Here is a 15,229-nt window from a genome sequence, read left to right as displayed (position 1 = left end):
AAGTATAGAATAATACTAGTTCTAATAATAAGATTTAAAATACTAGATATATTCTTATCTTTATAAGTAATTATAATTTATATATTATTTTTCTTAAAACTTTCTTAATTAAATATAGTTTTTGTTAAATATAACGCTAAACTACTTCTGCTATCTATGGATGTCTATACTCTCTTAACTAGTTGCTATAGTAACTTGTACAGAAGTTATGTCTAACTTCTATCTGAAGTTTAAATATAATCTTGCTCTAGTGGCTAGTAGCAGCGAGCCATCCTGAAGAGCCTCGCCACTATGTGGTGCAGAGGTGTAGCTGTGGACTGGAACATGCTGTTCCCCGGCGTGAACTGGGCGGATAATGTGCCTAAGACGAAGTGGCGACACCAGGCCTTCTGGAAGAACATCGGAACTGGCCCTGCTAACTCGGCCATAACTCATGACGACTACTAGGCTAGCAGCTTAGCAGCAATTTAATACTCCCTCTACTATTTAAGCCGCACCTATTATAAATAGCTGTACGTACTATTGTAAGTAGTTGACTTGTATAGCTCTCTTTCTCTGCTTAAACTATACCTAATTATCCTAAGTTAGCAGCTTAGAGAGAGGGTTATACCTGTCTGATTATTTGCCTGCAGCATTAGCCTGCGCTTCTGCCTGTAGTCCTTCTTATAGTGCTATATGCTCTAAGGTTGTTTAGAGCACTTTATTAAGGCCTATAGATGTCACAGCCTTGAAAACAGCATCTGAATAGCTTGTGTAATTACGTAGTTACAAATCTAGGATTTGGCTGTACTATACAGCTAAATTCACGTGACTAGATTCTCTGTACTATAGCATAGAAATCCCTATATGCTAATAGCGCTCTCTAACAGTGTTATATCAGTATTCTTTAATTCGAATAAGGCCTATCTTAGTTCGGAATTATACAAAGGCGTCTCTAAAGAGTGCCTTAGTAAGTCTATTAATAAGTATATCCTTTGTTAATACTCAGAAAGTCTGAATTTCTCCTTCTTCTTCTAATTAGTGTATATAGTAATACTAAATATTAATATACTTTATTTAATTATACTACTCAGGATTTTATATTAGCTTTAAATAGCTTTTGTTATCTTTATAAAGTATTATTATTACTTACTCTGCTCTGAATTTGTTAAAGAAGTGTTAAATCTATATAGCCTGCCTTACTGCTACTTTAATAGCTAGATATTCTGCTTCTGTGCTAAATATTAATACTGTTCTTTGCCTCTTAGATATCTAAAAGATAGCTACGCTATCTAATAGAAATAAATAGCCTATTATTAACTTTCTGTTATTTAGATCTCTTATAAAGCTAGTATCTACGTATCTATATAGTTATAGCTCCTCTTAAGAAGTACTTTATACAATATAATTAACTTTGAACTTAAGGCCTATCTCTGCTATCTCTTTAAGGTATTATAAGACTTTTCTTATAGCCTTAAGGTGCCTTATATATGAATCTACGTATTGCTAGCTTAAATAGCTAATATAGAAACTAATATCTAGCCTTATACTATATACTAGATATAACAACTTTCTAATTAGTGTCTGATACACTTGAATATTAGTCTCTTTTATATTTTCTTCTTTATCTAAGGCTATAAATATGCCAGGCTTTATTAGTATAACCATAGCAATATAGTCTGTTATACCCTTCGCAGCAAGAATTTCTCTTAAATAGATAGTCTAGTTAATCTATAGCTGTCAGCAAACTCTGTCTCTTCTGATCCTTATCCTTATAATCATTCTTACTTCTCCTAGGTCCTTTGTATCAAAGTTCTGCTAGAGAAGGGCTTTGATTTAGCGGATAGCTTCTAGATTCTCTGCCGCTAGTAGCAGATCATCTATGTACATACTGATAATCGTTCTTTTATTACTGGATATTAGTATGCTTAGATCTCTGTTTAGCATGCTATATCTATTAGCTCTCAAGATGCTTACAAGCTTCTCTCTCTACTTCTTTACAGATTGCTTAAGTCTGTACAGGCTCTTAATAATTCTACACGCCTATTAGTCTCTATTTAGCCCTTCCCTGAGTAGTATTCCTTCAGAGATCTGTATAAATATCTGCTTATCTTCTTCTCCTAACTTGTTAGCTAGATAGACAGCAACTATATCTATCTAGTATAGTTCTATATCTTTTGCTGCAACGATAGCAAGAAACATCCTAAGAGACTCTCTTCTAACGGTAGGAGCAAATGTCTCCTTATAATTAATCCCATGAATCTGTGAGAAGCCCTGTGTTACAAGCTGTGCCTTATATCTTGCTAGCTAGCTATTCTTATCTCTCTTAATCTTGAACACCCATTTGTACCCTACTAACTTCCGGCCCTCTAGTAGCCTCTTAATTCTCTAGGCTTAGTAAGTACTCAGGTTCTGTAGTTCTTATTAATCACATCTCTTTATTACCTACTATACACAGGGTCTGTCACCGCTTGTACGTAGGTCCTTAGCTTATCTAGCCCTGAATAGCTCTTCTTTCTCAGCTCATCTGGCCCTAAGTGGCCCTTATTTCTATATGCTAATAGTAAACTCTCTCTTATACTAGAGTACTTACTAATATCTACTATATTAATAGTCTTTCTAGCTACTCTGTCTAGGTCTTTAGAATAGCTAGGCTACTCTGCCTCTGTAGCCCTTGCAAGTATATTAGGACGCTTACCTAACTATACTACTTTATTATAGTCTAGCTATACTCTCTCTCTACCTACAAGTATACTAGGACTCCTCTTACCTAAATATACTTCTTTTAATACTAAGGTAACTCTTATAATACTAGTAGCCTTAGTGTCTTAGGCTTTATAAGTGCCTCTTATCACATTTATTATAAGGGCGAACCGTCTTAATATAGCAGGATCTTTTATAACCTTTACAAAGGTCTTCTGACTTATAATAAGATCTTTTATAACCTTTATACCTAACTTATTTGCCTAGCTAAGGAGCTATTATAGCTATTACTTACTTATCCTATATCACTTTATAGCAGACGGTTCTCTTATTAGCTATATACTTAACTTACTTAGTCTAATTCTCTTAAACATGTCTTAGTCTTATTTAATTAACCCTCCTCTTAAAGAGGGTATAAAATTAAGTGGATCTATAATATTATTAGCTTGCTTTTAGGGCCTACCCCTCTTTTTAGGAGTATCTAGTTGTGCCCTCTTTATATATGTTCTCTGTAAAGTATTTATAAGGGGAGGCAGAGAGTACTATGTTAAGAGGTCAGCTCTCTTACGTCTTTTGTTAACAGAGTATGCTAAGATGACATAAGCGTTTTGCTATATAGGACTTTATATATAGATTTGCTTTATAGTTAGCATATACCTTATTAAAATGCTAGTCTAGGTTCTTTTGATATCAGACTTTTATTGCTTCTCTTTAGGGATATAAGTATAGATAATGTTACTAAATATTTATAGATAACTAAGATAAAGTATCTAGCTAGTCTAAGCCTGCTTAGGAGTTATCTTAATTTCTTTTATTAGTAGTTAATTTCAGATATAATTAATAGTATCTATAGCCTTAGCCTAGAAGTGGTTTGACAGACTATTATTAATTAGTATTAAGTCCTTTATTATATAAATAGTTCTTTATACTTGCTTTACATTACTATTATGCTTAAGGGTATAGGGCATAAAGGAACTAATAGATATACTCTTTATCTTATAGTAGTCCTTAAGGATAATGCTTATAAATTCTCCCCCTTTATTAACTTAGAGCGCTATTAAAGGATACTCTAATTTAGCTACTACTATAATATACTAGTTCTTAAAGTACTTATATATATCTAACTTCTGCATCAGAAAGTCTATCTAACTCTTCTTTGTAAAGTTGTCCTCTAGTATTATAGTATAATGCTTGCTGCAGAAAGAGGCAGGGTAATAAGGTCCTTACAAGTTAGAGTATACTAATTCAAGTTTCCTTATAGTCTTTTGTCCTCTTTTATAATGAATCATCCGCGTCTACTTACTCTTGATGCAGGGCTTATAGATTTGACTGTCTTCTTGCTGTTTGATTAATTCTATTTTAGAAATAGCCAGATCTAGCTCGAAGATGACCTGATCTGTATCTAAAGTAGCTAGATTTATACTAGTAGACATCCTGCTAGCTTAAGCAACTCGAACATGACTCATATGGCTAAGTCAATAATGCTATAGTTGCTATTATAGATTCTTAGCTATTTTGAATGTTAGTCTGCCTTATACAGCTATTAGCATAGTAGCGTAAGTACTATTAAGTACGAAAAGGTTATTCTTAAGAGTTATATAAGTAATAATTTCTTTATTAATAATAAGTATTATATAGTCGTTTATATCCACGTATTTTACTCTATTTGACTTTAATTAGCTAAGAGATAAGAGGTTACTTATATAGGCCAGCATATATACTATATTATTAATGTTTATATAACTATCTTTTGTCTTAATTCTAACGGTACTAACTTGTTTAGCTATAATAGTGCTAGTGTTAGTAGTAATAAATTATTTATTTATAATTGTTAGTACTTAGAACTAACTGCTTTAACTAGTAATATATTTGCTAGTATAAGAATTAATATACTAATTACGTTCTTTATTAAGCTTAGTTAACTTTATTACATAAATAATACTATAAGGGAACTCTTGCTGTTCAGAATTACTATCTATATTATTATTAGTTTTCACTTGATTAATACAACATTTAAAAGCTAGCCGCTTTAACTTGATAGTATTTCTCCTCTTGTTAGTGCTTCTTTTAATCTATTTAGCCAGTTTATAGTCCCTAGTAAAGTAGCCAAGTTTATTATAGTTATAGTATTAGATCTTAGCTAGGTTCTTATATTGCCTACTTCTGAATCTTACGCTTATAGCTACTTTAGATAGCAGGCTTGTCTTAAGATCTGTATTAATTTATACTTCTTTAGAAGCAAGTATTTATTAAATATCAGCTAGCTTTATATCCTTCTAATTAAGAATATGCTTCTTCTTGCTATTAAATTAAGTAAAAAGATCTTTAAGGAGTTAAATAATCTGAATATTCTCCTAAATGTCCTTTATAAGGTTAATAGCTATACAAATTTGTTTAATAATAGCTGATAGCTTATTAATATAAGCATTAATAGACTTCTTAAGGCTAAAGGGTTTATAATTAGCCGGATAAGAGAAGAGCTCTTGTAAGGATATATAAATAATGCCCTATCTAGCTTATAAGCATACAGATTTGAGATGATTCTAGATAAGCCGTGAGTTGTTAATAGCCTTAATGCCCTAAAACAGCTTATCGCTTACGTCCCTCTTTAGGATATAGGCTGCTCTCGCGGCTCTATAATTATCTAGGTTATTCAGTGGACTAAGGGTAATATATTTCTATAGCTCTTTCTCTATCAGATGTAGATGAGCCAAATTGGACCAACAAGGCCAGTTTTTGAAGCCCTTAAGCTTCTCTCGCTTCTTATAGTCATTATTATTAGTGGAGCTCATCTTGCAGAGACTGTAGAGGACTTCAGAGAGCTTTAAGGCTGTAGAGGAGTCTAATTGACTTAAGGTCCTAGAACTGCTAGGCGGATTTAGGACCTTTCGGAATAAGGGATTATAGAATGCTGCTAATTAGGATCTCCTTTAATTGCTTAATGCTCTATTTGTCTGTTAGCATTCAGAGGGTGCTCTCTAGGCTTATAACCTGTTAAATGTAACGCTAAACTGCTTCTGCTATCTATAGATGTCTGTACTCTCTCAACTAGTTAATGTAGTGACTTATACAGAAGTTATATCTAACTCTTATCCGAAGTTCAAATATAATCTTGCTCTAGTGACTAGTAGCGCTATGCCTATTTCGGTATAGCCCTAGGTTATATAATAACTACTAGGCTAGCAACTTAGCAGCAATTTAATACTCTTTAATTTATTAGCTTTTTTTGCTTAAGAGTCTTTTATTAGTTTTTTTATTTTATTTATAAATTATTATTTATTAAGGAAATAAAAATACTTCTTTTATTATTTTTTTTAGTGTCTTTTCTAAGTATTTATATTAGCAGACTTAGTCTTTCTTTAGAGCATATATATTATAAGACGTAAACACATTAAGCACAGACAGGCACTACAAAGCTGCCTGACGCTCTACGAAGGAACTATGACCGACTTGGACAGGACTAGACCCTGAACAGCACACATGGGCAGAACTGGACAACGTAATGATCAGAGGTGATCAGGATGAGCACTTATGAGCAATGATCAGAGGTGATTAGGATGAGCACTCATGAGCAATGATCAGAGGTGATCAGGATGATCAACTCTGAGCACGAATCTCCTAGCCTATATCAGCACGCTTATTTCCTAGATAGTTTCATAGTCTTCGTAGTCAACTTATGTTATCAGCTCTTACCTAGAAGTTGAAGACATCTTGTGATCTACTTATATATCCCTTGTTCTATAACTCTAACCTCTTAGACCTCATCTCTAGTTAAGACTTGTCTTAAATTATTAAGCCTTAATAATATATTTTGCTATATTTAGAATAATTTAATATTATTCTTTATTACTTAGAGCGTCCACTTTAAAAAGTGTTATTTTGCTTTCTCTTATCTGTTATAATATTTACTATTAGTATAAGCTTTTTAGTATCCTTCTTAAGATCTTCTTTAAGCCTGTAGAAAGTAATATAAAGCTCCTCAGGATTAGCAAGTTATATTTTATTTTTATATTTCTTAAGAAACTTAAACTAATTAAAAAAAGAATTAAAATTATTATTTTCGCTCTAAAAAAAAGAATTAAGAAAGTTATTAGATTCTAGAGGAAACATAAATCATATATCAAATAGTTATATATAGTTTTATAAATAATAATAAATTAATAAATATCAGAATATCATAAGCGTTAAAGACTTAGAAAGTTCTATAGCGCTCAAAGCTACTCTGTAATAAAAGAAGCTACGTACATTTGCTTAAAGGCTTTTTATAAAGTTTTTAGAATAGAATATCTATTTATTTGAATCAGAATAACAAAAGATAACCGTTCTATAATTTCAGAAAGAGCTATTTTCTCCTTATCTTATTATTTATTGAATTCCTTAATCTCTTCTTTATAACCCTTATAAATAGTATTTTATTAATGCTAATTTTATTTTATTAGTATTCAAGTCAAGATCTAATTGATCGAATTGCTCTCGAAATCAAGTAAGTGTTATAAAGACTTTTGTGCGACTATAATTAATTAAAGGATCTAAAACAATAAAACTCCACGCTTTTAATCTATTTAGGCGTGCTCTCATGACTCTTGACTATAAGAATTAGTCCTCTGTGCCCTTGAAGAGAGAGATACAGGTCTTTTCGTACGAGAAGAAGTCATAAAGAGAATCCATAATAATAGGATTTGGCTGTACAATACAGCAAAATTCGGGGCTAGGCCGAAAGTGATAATATAAGGCCTGCGGAGATTCCAATGAATATATCTATTACAGCTTTCGCCTAATAAAATAAAAGACAGGCCGGGCTCATAACCTGTTAGAAGTAGTAGCAAACAGCGTACGGAGGTGCCAATTCACTTGATTGAGTTACTCCTATCAAGAGGAGCATTTGCTCATACTAATAGCTATAGAAGCGCATTACTCTAACAGCTCAGAAACAGCATTTGGCGTTCAATTCGTATAGCAATGCTCACTGCCATAAATGACAGGGCGTAACAGTTACAAGAGCGTTTCGTGCGTTTTGCATGCGGGGACCCTTGTACCATCATGCTAATACGCAACAGATACGTATCATATACGCAGGGATTCTGACACTTAATATTGATTGTTTTAAGCATGGCTCACACATGAAGAGAAGAAAGAGAGGAGATGAATTACTTTTAAATAATATTCAAGGCATAGAAGAGTTCTCTTTAGAGGCTATAACCTGTTTAATCACACTTAATGCGGCAATTTATCGCTCCGCGAAAACCAATGCCAAACTCTTGCCAGTGACTTCCCGGGGAATGTGAGGACGTTTTGAATGTGTATGGCTAATGTGTAAGTGGCAGCTGACATCAAGAAGACGCATCCGATGAACCAACCCCTGCCCATGCTCTCGAAAGTGACCCGTTGCTCATGAGGGATAGCAAAGATCGCCTACATGTCTTAGTGAGTTTGAAGGTACGAAGATTCGATGATGTGGACTCACAGCCATCAAACCTATTGGCAAATAAACAATAGTCAAGTAAGTCAGCTTCTGAATGGTGCTGTTTTGTTGTAGTGATGCACGGCTATCTCTCAGTCCCAGCACAGCCGAGAGCTTTGAAAACGTTTTGTCAATAGGGTATCTAAAGAGTGAATGATGGATAAGAAACTTACAGCATCCTTGTATCGGCTGTGCAACTCGATCTTTCGTTCCAAGTCAGTTTTCACAATGGTCAGACTCAGAAGGTTGCTTTCGAATGTCCCCAGATATTCTTGACATATTCTCTCCAATAACCCGCTTCTCTTACCAGGGCCCTGAAATTATTAGCAGATGTATCCATAGCAAAATGTATCTTTTCGAGGCAGAATACTAGTCATACATCGTTTATCTGTTGCATAAGCTCCTCCTTGGCCTCAAGAACGCTATCTACGGACGCTTTCAGACTTTTCTGAAGCCTGTACAATGAATCCAAACTCCAGAGTCCCAGTTTGAACAGAGGAAATGAAGTATAGTCTTCCGACCACTCCTCTTCGCTCAAGAAAACGGTCTGGATCCCCATTAGCATATGCAGAATAGGAGTGACAAGAGATTGAAAAGTGAGACCTACCTTGAAGTCAACCAATGACGCAAGCTCTTTAATGGCGTTGTTATACTGCTCGCTAAGATTTGAGCATATCATGCCCAACGCTAGCAAAACACCAAGCACCTTGCGGTCTGTGGCTGATGGATGAACTTCCGCCACAGCGTGCTGGAGTCCTCGGCGAGTTTCATCAAATTATTGTCGCCAATATCTTCCGAAATGATGGTGCATTTGCTGAAGTCTCCAAAGGCGTTGGTTGAAAGAATGACTGAAGACATAATAAGCCGAAAGTTCTTTGGTTCCTGGTTGTTGTCGCTATTTCCGTTTGCCTCATAGCATGTCTTCACAGGTGTCAATTCCTTTGCGAGAGATATTGGGTCATGGTCTGGTCGAAGTTTTGCTTCCTCGTCGGAACATATGTCATCGCCACGCTTTGGTAACCAGCTCCTCAACGTAAGCCGAAAGATCCTTGGTGTCTGGTTCTTGTCGCTATTTCCATTTGCCTCATAGCATGTTTTCACGGGTTTCAATTCCTTTGGGAGAGATATTGTGTCATGGTCCGGTCGAAGTTTTGCTTCCTCTTCGGAACATGTGTCATCGCCATCCTTTGGTAACCAGCTCCCCAACGTAATCCTCGCAATCCACGTGTTTCCTTTCTGACACAAGAATCGAGGAATGTGCAGGAGGTGATTATTTAGACATGCAGTTGACTCTGGGTGTATCACATAGACCAACAACGGTATTAGCCTTTCCGGTTGCTTTCTCACAGTCCTTGTGTCAAATCAGTCAACATGGATCCATATATGCAAGAATTTGGTGCTCTTACAGAAACCGATGTTGAACGTTTTGGTCAGCAAGCTAGAGGAGAAGGTTAGCGGTGATATTGGGTGACAAAATTCTGCTTACGCTATCATAAAGGGCCTGGACCAGCTCCTCTTGGCATTCTTGGTGGGGACTATATTTGGGCGGTTTACGACGATGGCAACTCGGCGTATTGCGATGATAGATATGCCTGATATCGCGAGCAATGTATGTACCAGCTTGGCCTGGACGTATTCGCAGACATTTATTGGAACTCAGACCAAGATCAATGGCCACAATGTCTGACAAGACAACGGACCCGGGCATCTCGCCTAGAGCATCCCTGAGATCATCAATTGTGAACCCCGCCTCAAGTTGGGATTCTGCATAACCCCGTATCGCGGCGGGTATGTTCATTTTGTCAATAACTGGCGGCTGATAGAGATGTGGCGTGTCATCAAGTGAATTGACAAAGTTGTCAGGGTGATATTGACGTGGCGGAGAAAAAGTGGTCCATTCGATAGGCGGAAGACCATCGCCTGTGGGACTCTCGTGCGCATCCACTTGCCGGCTGATCGGGTATCTTCTCTGTACAGTTTCGACGACTTTTTGGGGTCCTGACATCTTTTGGTGGATATCCAACAGTGTCGATCCAAGAACAGAAGTGGCTTCCGAGCGAAGCCAGCCTTTGCGTGCCTTCGAATGTGTTCTCTCCCAGCATGATACTACCATGGCTTCCGAGTTAAGAAAATGACAGAGTTTTTGTTTGTACGACTGGACTTCCTCCGCCTTCCGTTCATCCTCCAAGCTCAGGACGTTAAGACGACTGTTATGACAGAGGGCATGAATCTCCCAAGGACCGGAGGTGTATCCTTCCTCATGTGGTGGCAACCAACCTGGATTGATGTACCTTGTAAAATCTCGTTGTTTGACGCGTCTAATGGAAAGAGAGGCCACAGTATCGACGTTGTCATTCAAATTCTCTAGGCCCAATTCATGCGCCAGAAAGGCAAGCCGGTCGACAATTTCGTCTTCCACAGAGTAAGGAGATTTGGACAATAGCTTTGCCGCCAGAGCTATCCTCGCCGCCCTTCCAAGTCGAGATACCCTCCTGTCTAGACCCTCGGTTTGCCAAATATTTGGAAGAATTCCTTGTCGGGAAAGGCTCAAGATTGATCCATAGTGGTACCACTGAAGCAGTGGTATTTTATCTTTGTTTGCTTTCCCAAAGTTGCAGTCGTTGGCAGGAAGATACGAGCAATTAGCCTGCTCCTTGTCATTCGAGGAATCCTTGAGCTCCCAGTTGCGCTCAGGGAAGCTCTTAATAACATACCAAATCGTGATCGTAATGTAGTAGTAGTCGGACTCGTCCGGCGTACGAGAATCTTGCAGGAGAGGATTTGGATGGTCAGTTTGATCACGTAGAACTTCAGACAAAAAGCGAACAACGTTTTCCACGGTATCCAGAATGCGATTCCGCTGGTTCTCGGCAACACCGAGCATACATTTCCTGTCATTTCTATCAAACTCGGAAAGATCCAGATACAAATTCTTGTTAGTATCCTCCTTGGTGTCGCTTTCGCTAAAGATTGGCCGTGCCTGATCTCGTCCGGGTTGATCAAGGCTGAACAGGAACTTGTAGACTTTAGCGAGAAATCGGACTTTCCAGCTGTTATGGTGGTCAATCCTTGAACTCTGCATTGGCTTGCAGTAGAAATACGAAGGAAGTAGACTTACAACAGAGACTTGAAGTCAACTCTCGGTAGGACAAAAAGGTTGCTCACAAGAGCCAAAGTGGGAAAATCTCTTGGGACGATGTCGACTTGCAAGATTTTCTCGAGGCAACGACCAACCAGGCTGACCTCGGTGTATTCAGAGACCGAATCAGTGTGCAGGTCACGTTCGAGAAAAATAGTCTCCCACATGTTGCCGGTCGCACCCAAGCTCGATGGGTTAGCAGCCACATAGTTGTAGATCTCCTCAGGAGTCGGGATCTTGGGCCATTCCACCTTTGGAGGCTCTTCTGCCTTTGGGTCTGCAATCGGCTCAGGAGTCGGGATCTTGGACCGTTTCACCTTTGGGTACTCTTCCTGGGGTTCAATTAAACGAATGGCTGCCACGAACGTAGCATTTCTCCTTCCAACACCCGCCTTTTTCATGTCTGGCAACTTTGCAACCGCATCATAAGTATTGTCCGGAACTATTGGCTCCTCTTCCTCCGTTGCCGTACTTAGTCTAGGGGATTCAGGTGTTGAGGCCCTACTATCAGCACCCCGTTTTTGTTTGGTCAATTTAAGCCGCTGGTAGTTCTTCCCGTCAAGGTCGAGTTGCCAAACCATTGCGTCCAGTCCAATTTCGTGCTTCTTGTCCCAGATTCGAAGGCAATCTTCTGTGGAACAATCATTGATGTCCATTACGATGGACCCGTCAGATTGCTGGCCAGCCATTGCTAAACTTTCCAGCCATACAGGGCCTCCGATTTTGAGGACGATTTGGCTCTCGCTAGGGAAAAGGGGGCACCTCTCGACGTCCGATCGACAACCCTGCTCAAGACGCAGTACCTGGTAACATATTCCATCCATAACAAATGAAAACATCACGCAGGTGCCGGTTTCTTTCTCAGCTTCCTCCTCGGTTTGCGAGTTAGATTCCTCCTTGGTCTTTGGCATATTTTCATTCAGAAGAAGGGAATACTCATTGAGCGGCCAACGGTAGTTGAAGCAGCCACGCTCAACCATTTTACCCAAACGAAAGCTCGACCCCTTGTTCGTACCGTTATTACCCCCAGAGACATATGCGATCGCGTCTCTTGACACCTTCAGACCAAAAGTGGATAGACCCCCAAACTCCCTTTGCGCTCGGGCTAGAGAAGCGTAGAGCGATCTCGAAAAGTTGCCCCGGCCGAAAACCAGTCCATATTTATTGGACGGCGCAGAGAGATGCAGCAGCTCGCCTCCGTAATTGCAAGACCCGGCGTATCCTTCGGCACCAAAATCGAAAGAACAAGCCGAAAGGTGGGAGAACTGAGAGTAGCTGATGTACGTCGATCCTACATAATATCAGACGCTGGTAGATCGCATCTAATGCCTGTGCGTGACTTGAACGATATTTGGACATGGAAACCTACCACGGGCATCGCGACTCAGCCAACGAAAGCATTCGGTAGCCTTGTCCATCATTTGTTCTGTAGTCTCATCCATTTGTTGAGATCTCCCCGTCAAGCTGTCGATGAAGTTGCAACACTCGAACCTTGCGAGTTCTGGACTTCTGGGAACCCAGAAATCCTCAATGAGGGATTGTCTGAGGTAGGGGTAGATTGGGACTTATCTTTCCGACTCATGTTCAACATTCCCGGGGGCCTGCAAGCCACCACGGACAATGAATATTTTTCGTGCTTTCACATCAAGCCAGACCTTGTTCTTCAAAAGCATTGGTGTAGCTCAGCTGCGAACCGCAAGTGGCTTGCGCTAATATTTACTACGTATGATCATGGTGGTTCAGCCACAAAGGGCTCTACTAATCAATGCCTCGTGATCACCATTCTGTTTCCTGTCAGGAGACCGAGGCAACCAATTACATTGCTGTGATTGGCAGGGAATACTGCATTTGGCCCCTAATCCACTCCGACAGTGGCACCTATCAGGGCATCCTGAATGACAGAGCTGCAACGCTGTGCTTGGGGATTGCCTGAATCGGGACACCGGGGATACTTCAACCGGGGAGATTCCGGGTTTGTCTGCGACTATACTCAGCCATGAACAATTCAGATTGCTGCAGTGGCTCGGAAATATTGTGTAAAGTCCCACGATACCTTTATCCCGGCCACTCTGCAGAGAGAAAAGCAAGATTTGGTGGCCAGAGAATAATTATACCTGTCACATTAAATCACGGATTTAACGCCAGACCTCGGGCCTATTTCGGACTTTTGTCCGGTCTTAGCACGGGAGCCTCTCGGGACCGCCCCCCCTTGGCAACGCACCCACAGCCACAACGCACCCACAGCCACAGTGATTTTGAGGGCTCTGATTGGCTTTTTTAAGCTAGTTGATTGGAAGTGCTAAGCTCCTTTTGTAAATGACTATTGATTTTGTCATATTTTGCAGTTTACCGATATTCCTGCTACCCCGGCCCGAAGCTTGGCGCCAAAATTTATGGCAGTTAAGGATCCTCCTCCTAAACAGAACGTTCTAGACATTCCCTTACTATTCTGCAGATGCAGTTAGAGAAGACAGACTGCCTAACACGTGATTATAGACTGCCTGCTACTCTTAGACAGATATAAGATGCTTGCTGCTACTAGCATGACAGATTACTACCGTCTCTTCAATAATGGCAGGTATGCTGTTGCTGAGCCTGAGTGCAACTTCAATGATAGATGGTCGGGCCGAAGCTCCGTGCCAAAATTCTATGCAGTTAAGGATTCTACATTTCTACCCATCAAAACTTCAACTACTAACAACTCCACAACCACAAGTCAGAATCAACTCTAAAATGGCTACAGAGCTCCCTCGTCGCCGGCGTGCCCCTGCTGATGGCAATTGTTCAAATCCTCCCTCTCCCCAGGGCCCTAGAGCCTCTCGAACTATCCTTGATACTCCGCGCCGTACAAAGCTCCTTGCTGATGCACGAGCTTACGCAGGCAAAATGCCTCGAAAAGAGCTATTTAAGATACATAACGTAGCCGAGAGAACTGGCTACCAGATTCTAAAGGAAGGAACTATGCGCCGTGGCCCTGGCGTTCATAACCGTGGCCGAAAGCGAATTTTAAAGGATCATCAATGCGCTGCAATTGAAGCCGTTGAAGATGCAAATTTCTTCTTTGCTGCTTCAAGTCATTATAGAATAGCAAAGGACATTGGTTTAGCAAATGGATCTGAACGTGCTATCCAAAGAAATATGACAGATTTTGGTGTGGGAACGTATCGCGCACAGCAGAAGAAATGGCTGCCAGAGTACTCAATTAAAGCACGCAATCTTTGGGCATTTGAACATCGCTATCACAACCAAGAAGACTTCAAGAAGTATCGTTGGTGTGATGAGTCGCATTTTGCTACTGGCCTTGCCTAGCTAAAGGCTCTGAACGTGCAATTCAAAGAAATATAGCCAATTCTGGTATAAGAATATACTGCGTATTACAGAAGAAATGGCTACTAGCACACTTAATTGAAGCACGTAATCTTTAGGCATTTAAACACCGCTATCACAACCTAGAAGACTTCAAAAAGTATCGGTGATGTGATAAGTCTCATTTTGCTACTAGCCTTCAACGGCAGGCCCTAGTTCATTGTCGCTGTGGCTAAGAAAATCAAGAAAAGCTTTCAAAAACCTAATACAAACTCAAGCGTAAAAATCAGACCATCCATATCTATACAACCATCAGCTGGAACTTCAAGGGCACCCTCCACTTCTACACAGGCACAGGGAAAGGCGGGCGACTTATCTAAGCTGATTATGTCAAGATTTTGGAGGAGGTTGTTGCTCCAGAATGGGACGAAAATCTCATTCTGATCGAAGATAACAATAGACCACATGGCACAAAGGGTGTTGCTAATAACAAGGTTAAGCAAGCAAAAATCAAGCTTAACATCAAATAGCAAGCTTAGCCTTCCAATTCGCCAGATCTCAATCCCATTGAGACCATTTGGAGGATAATAAAGCAGCGTCTGAAGTCCAAGGGGGTCATCTTCCAAACTGAGGCGCTGAAG

At 39.6% G+C, this 15,229-nt stretch overlaps 2 protein-coding genes across 2 annotated transcripts; one reads left to right on the top strand and one right to left on the bottom strand.

Moving 5' to 3' along the window:
* Window positions 1–7,896: 7,896 nt before the first annotated feature.
* On the bottom strand, window positions 7,897–12,724 carry EPUS_09270 (uncharacterized protein; the record flags this gene model as incomplete). Its single annotated transcript, XM_007806800.1, has 10 exons — window positions 7,897–8,094; window positions 8,147–8,257; window positions 8,317–8,457; window positions 8,523–8,690; window positions 8,751–8,802; window positions 8,850–9,494; window positions 9,550–9,581; window positions 9,630–11,193; window positions 11,262–12,573; window positions 12,652–12,724. The coding sequence occupies 10 exons, from the start codon at window positions 12,722–12,724 to the stop codon at window positions 7,897–7,899; spliced, it is 4,296 nt and encodes a 1,431-aa protein (XP_007804991.1).
* A 1,291-nt stretch (window positions 12,725–14,015) lies between these two features.
* On the top strand, window positions 14,016–14,591 carry EPUS_09269 (uncharacterized protein; the record flags this gene model as incomplete). The annotated part of the gene is made up of 1 exon (XM_007806799.1): window positions 14,016–14,591. One exon carries the CDS (start codon window positions 14,016–14,018, stop codon window positions 14,589–14,591), a length of 576 nt encoding a protein of 191 aa, XP_007804990.1.
* Between the last annotated feature and the right edge of the window lie 638 nt (window positions 14,592–15,229).

Source organism: Endocarpon pusillum (genome assembly GCF_000464535.1).
Source record: "Endocarpon pusillum Z07020 unplaced genomic scaffold scaffold5939, whole genome shotgun sequence".
Taxonomy (NCBI): domain Eukaryota; kingdom Fungi; phylum Ascomycota; class Eurotiomycetes; order Verrucariales; family Verrucariaceae; genus Endocarpon; species Endocarpon pusillum.
The sequence above is the reverse complement of the archived record's forward strand: the minus strand, read 5'-3'. Positions and strand labels throughout refer to the sequence as shown.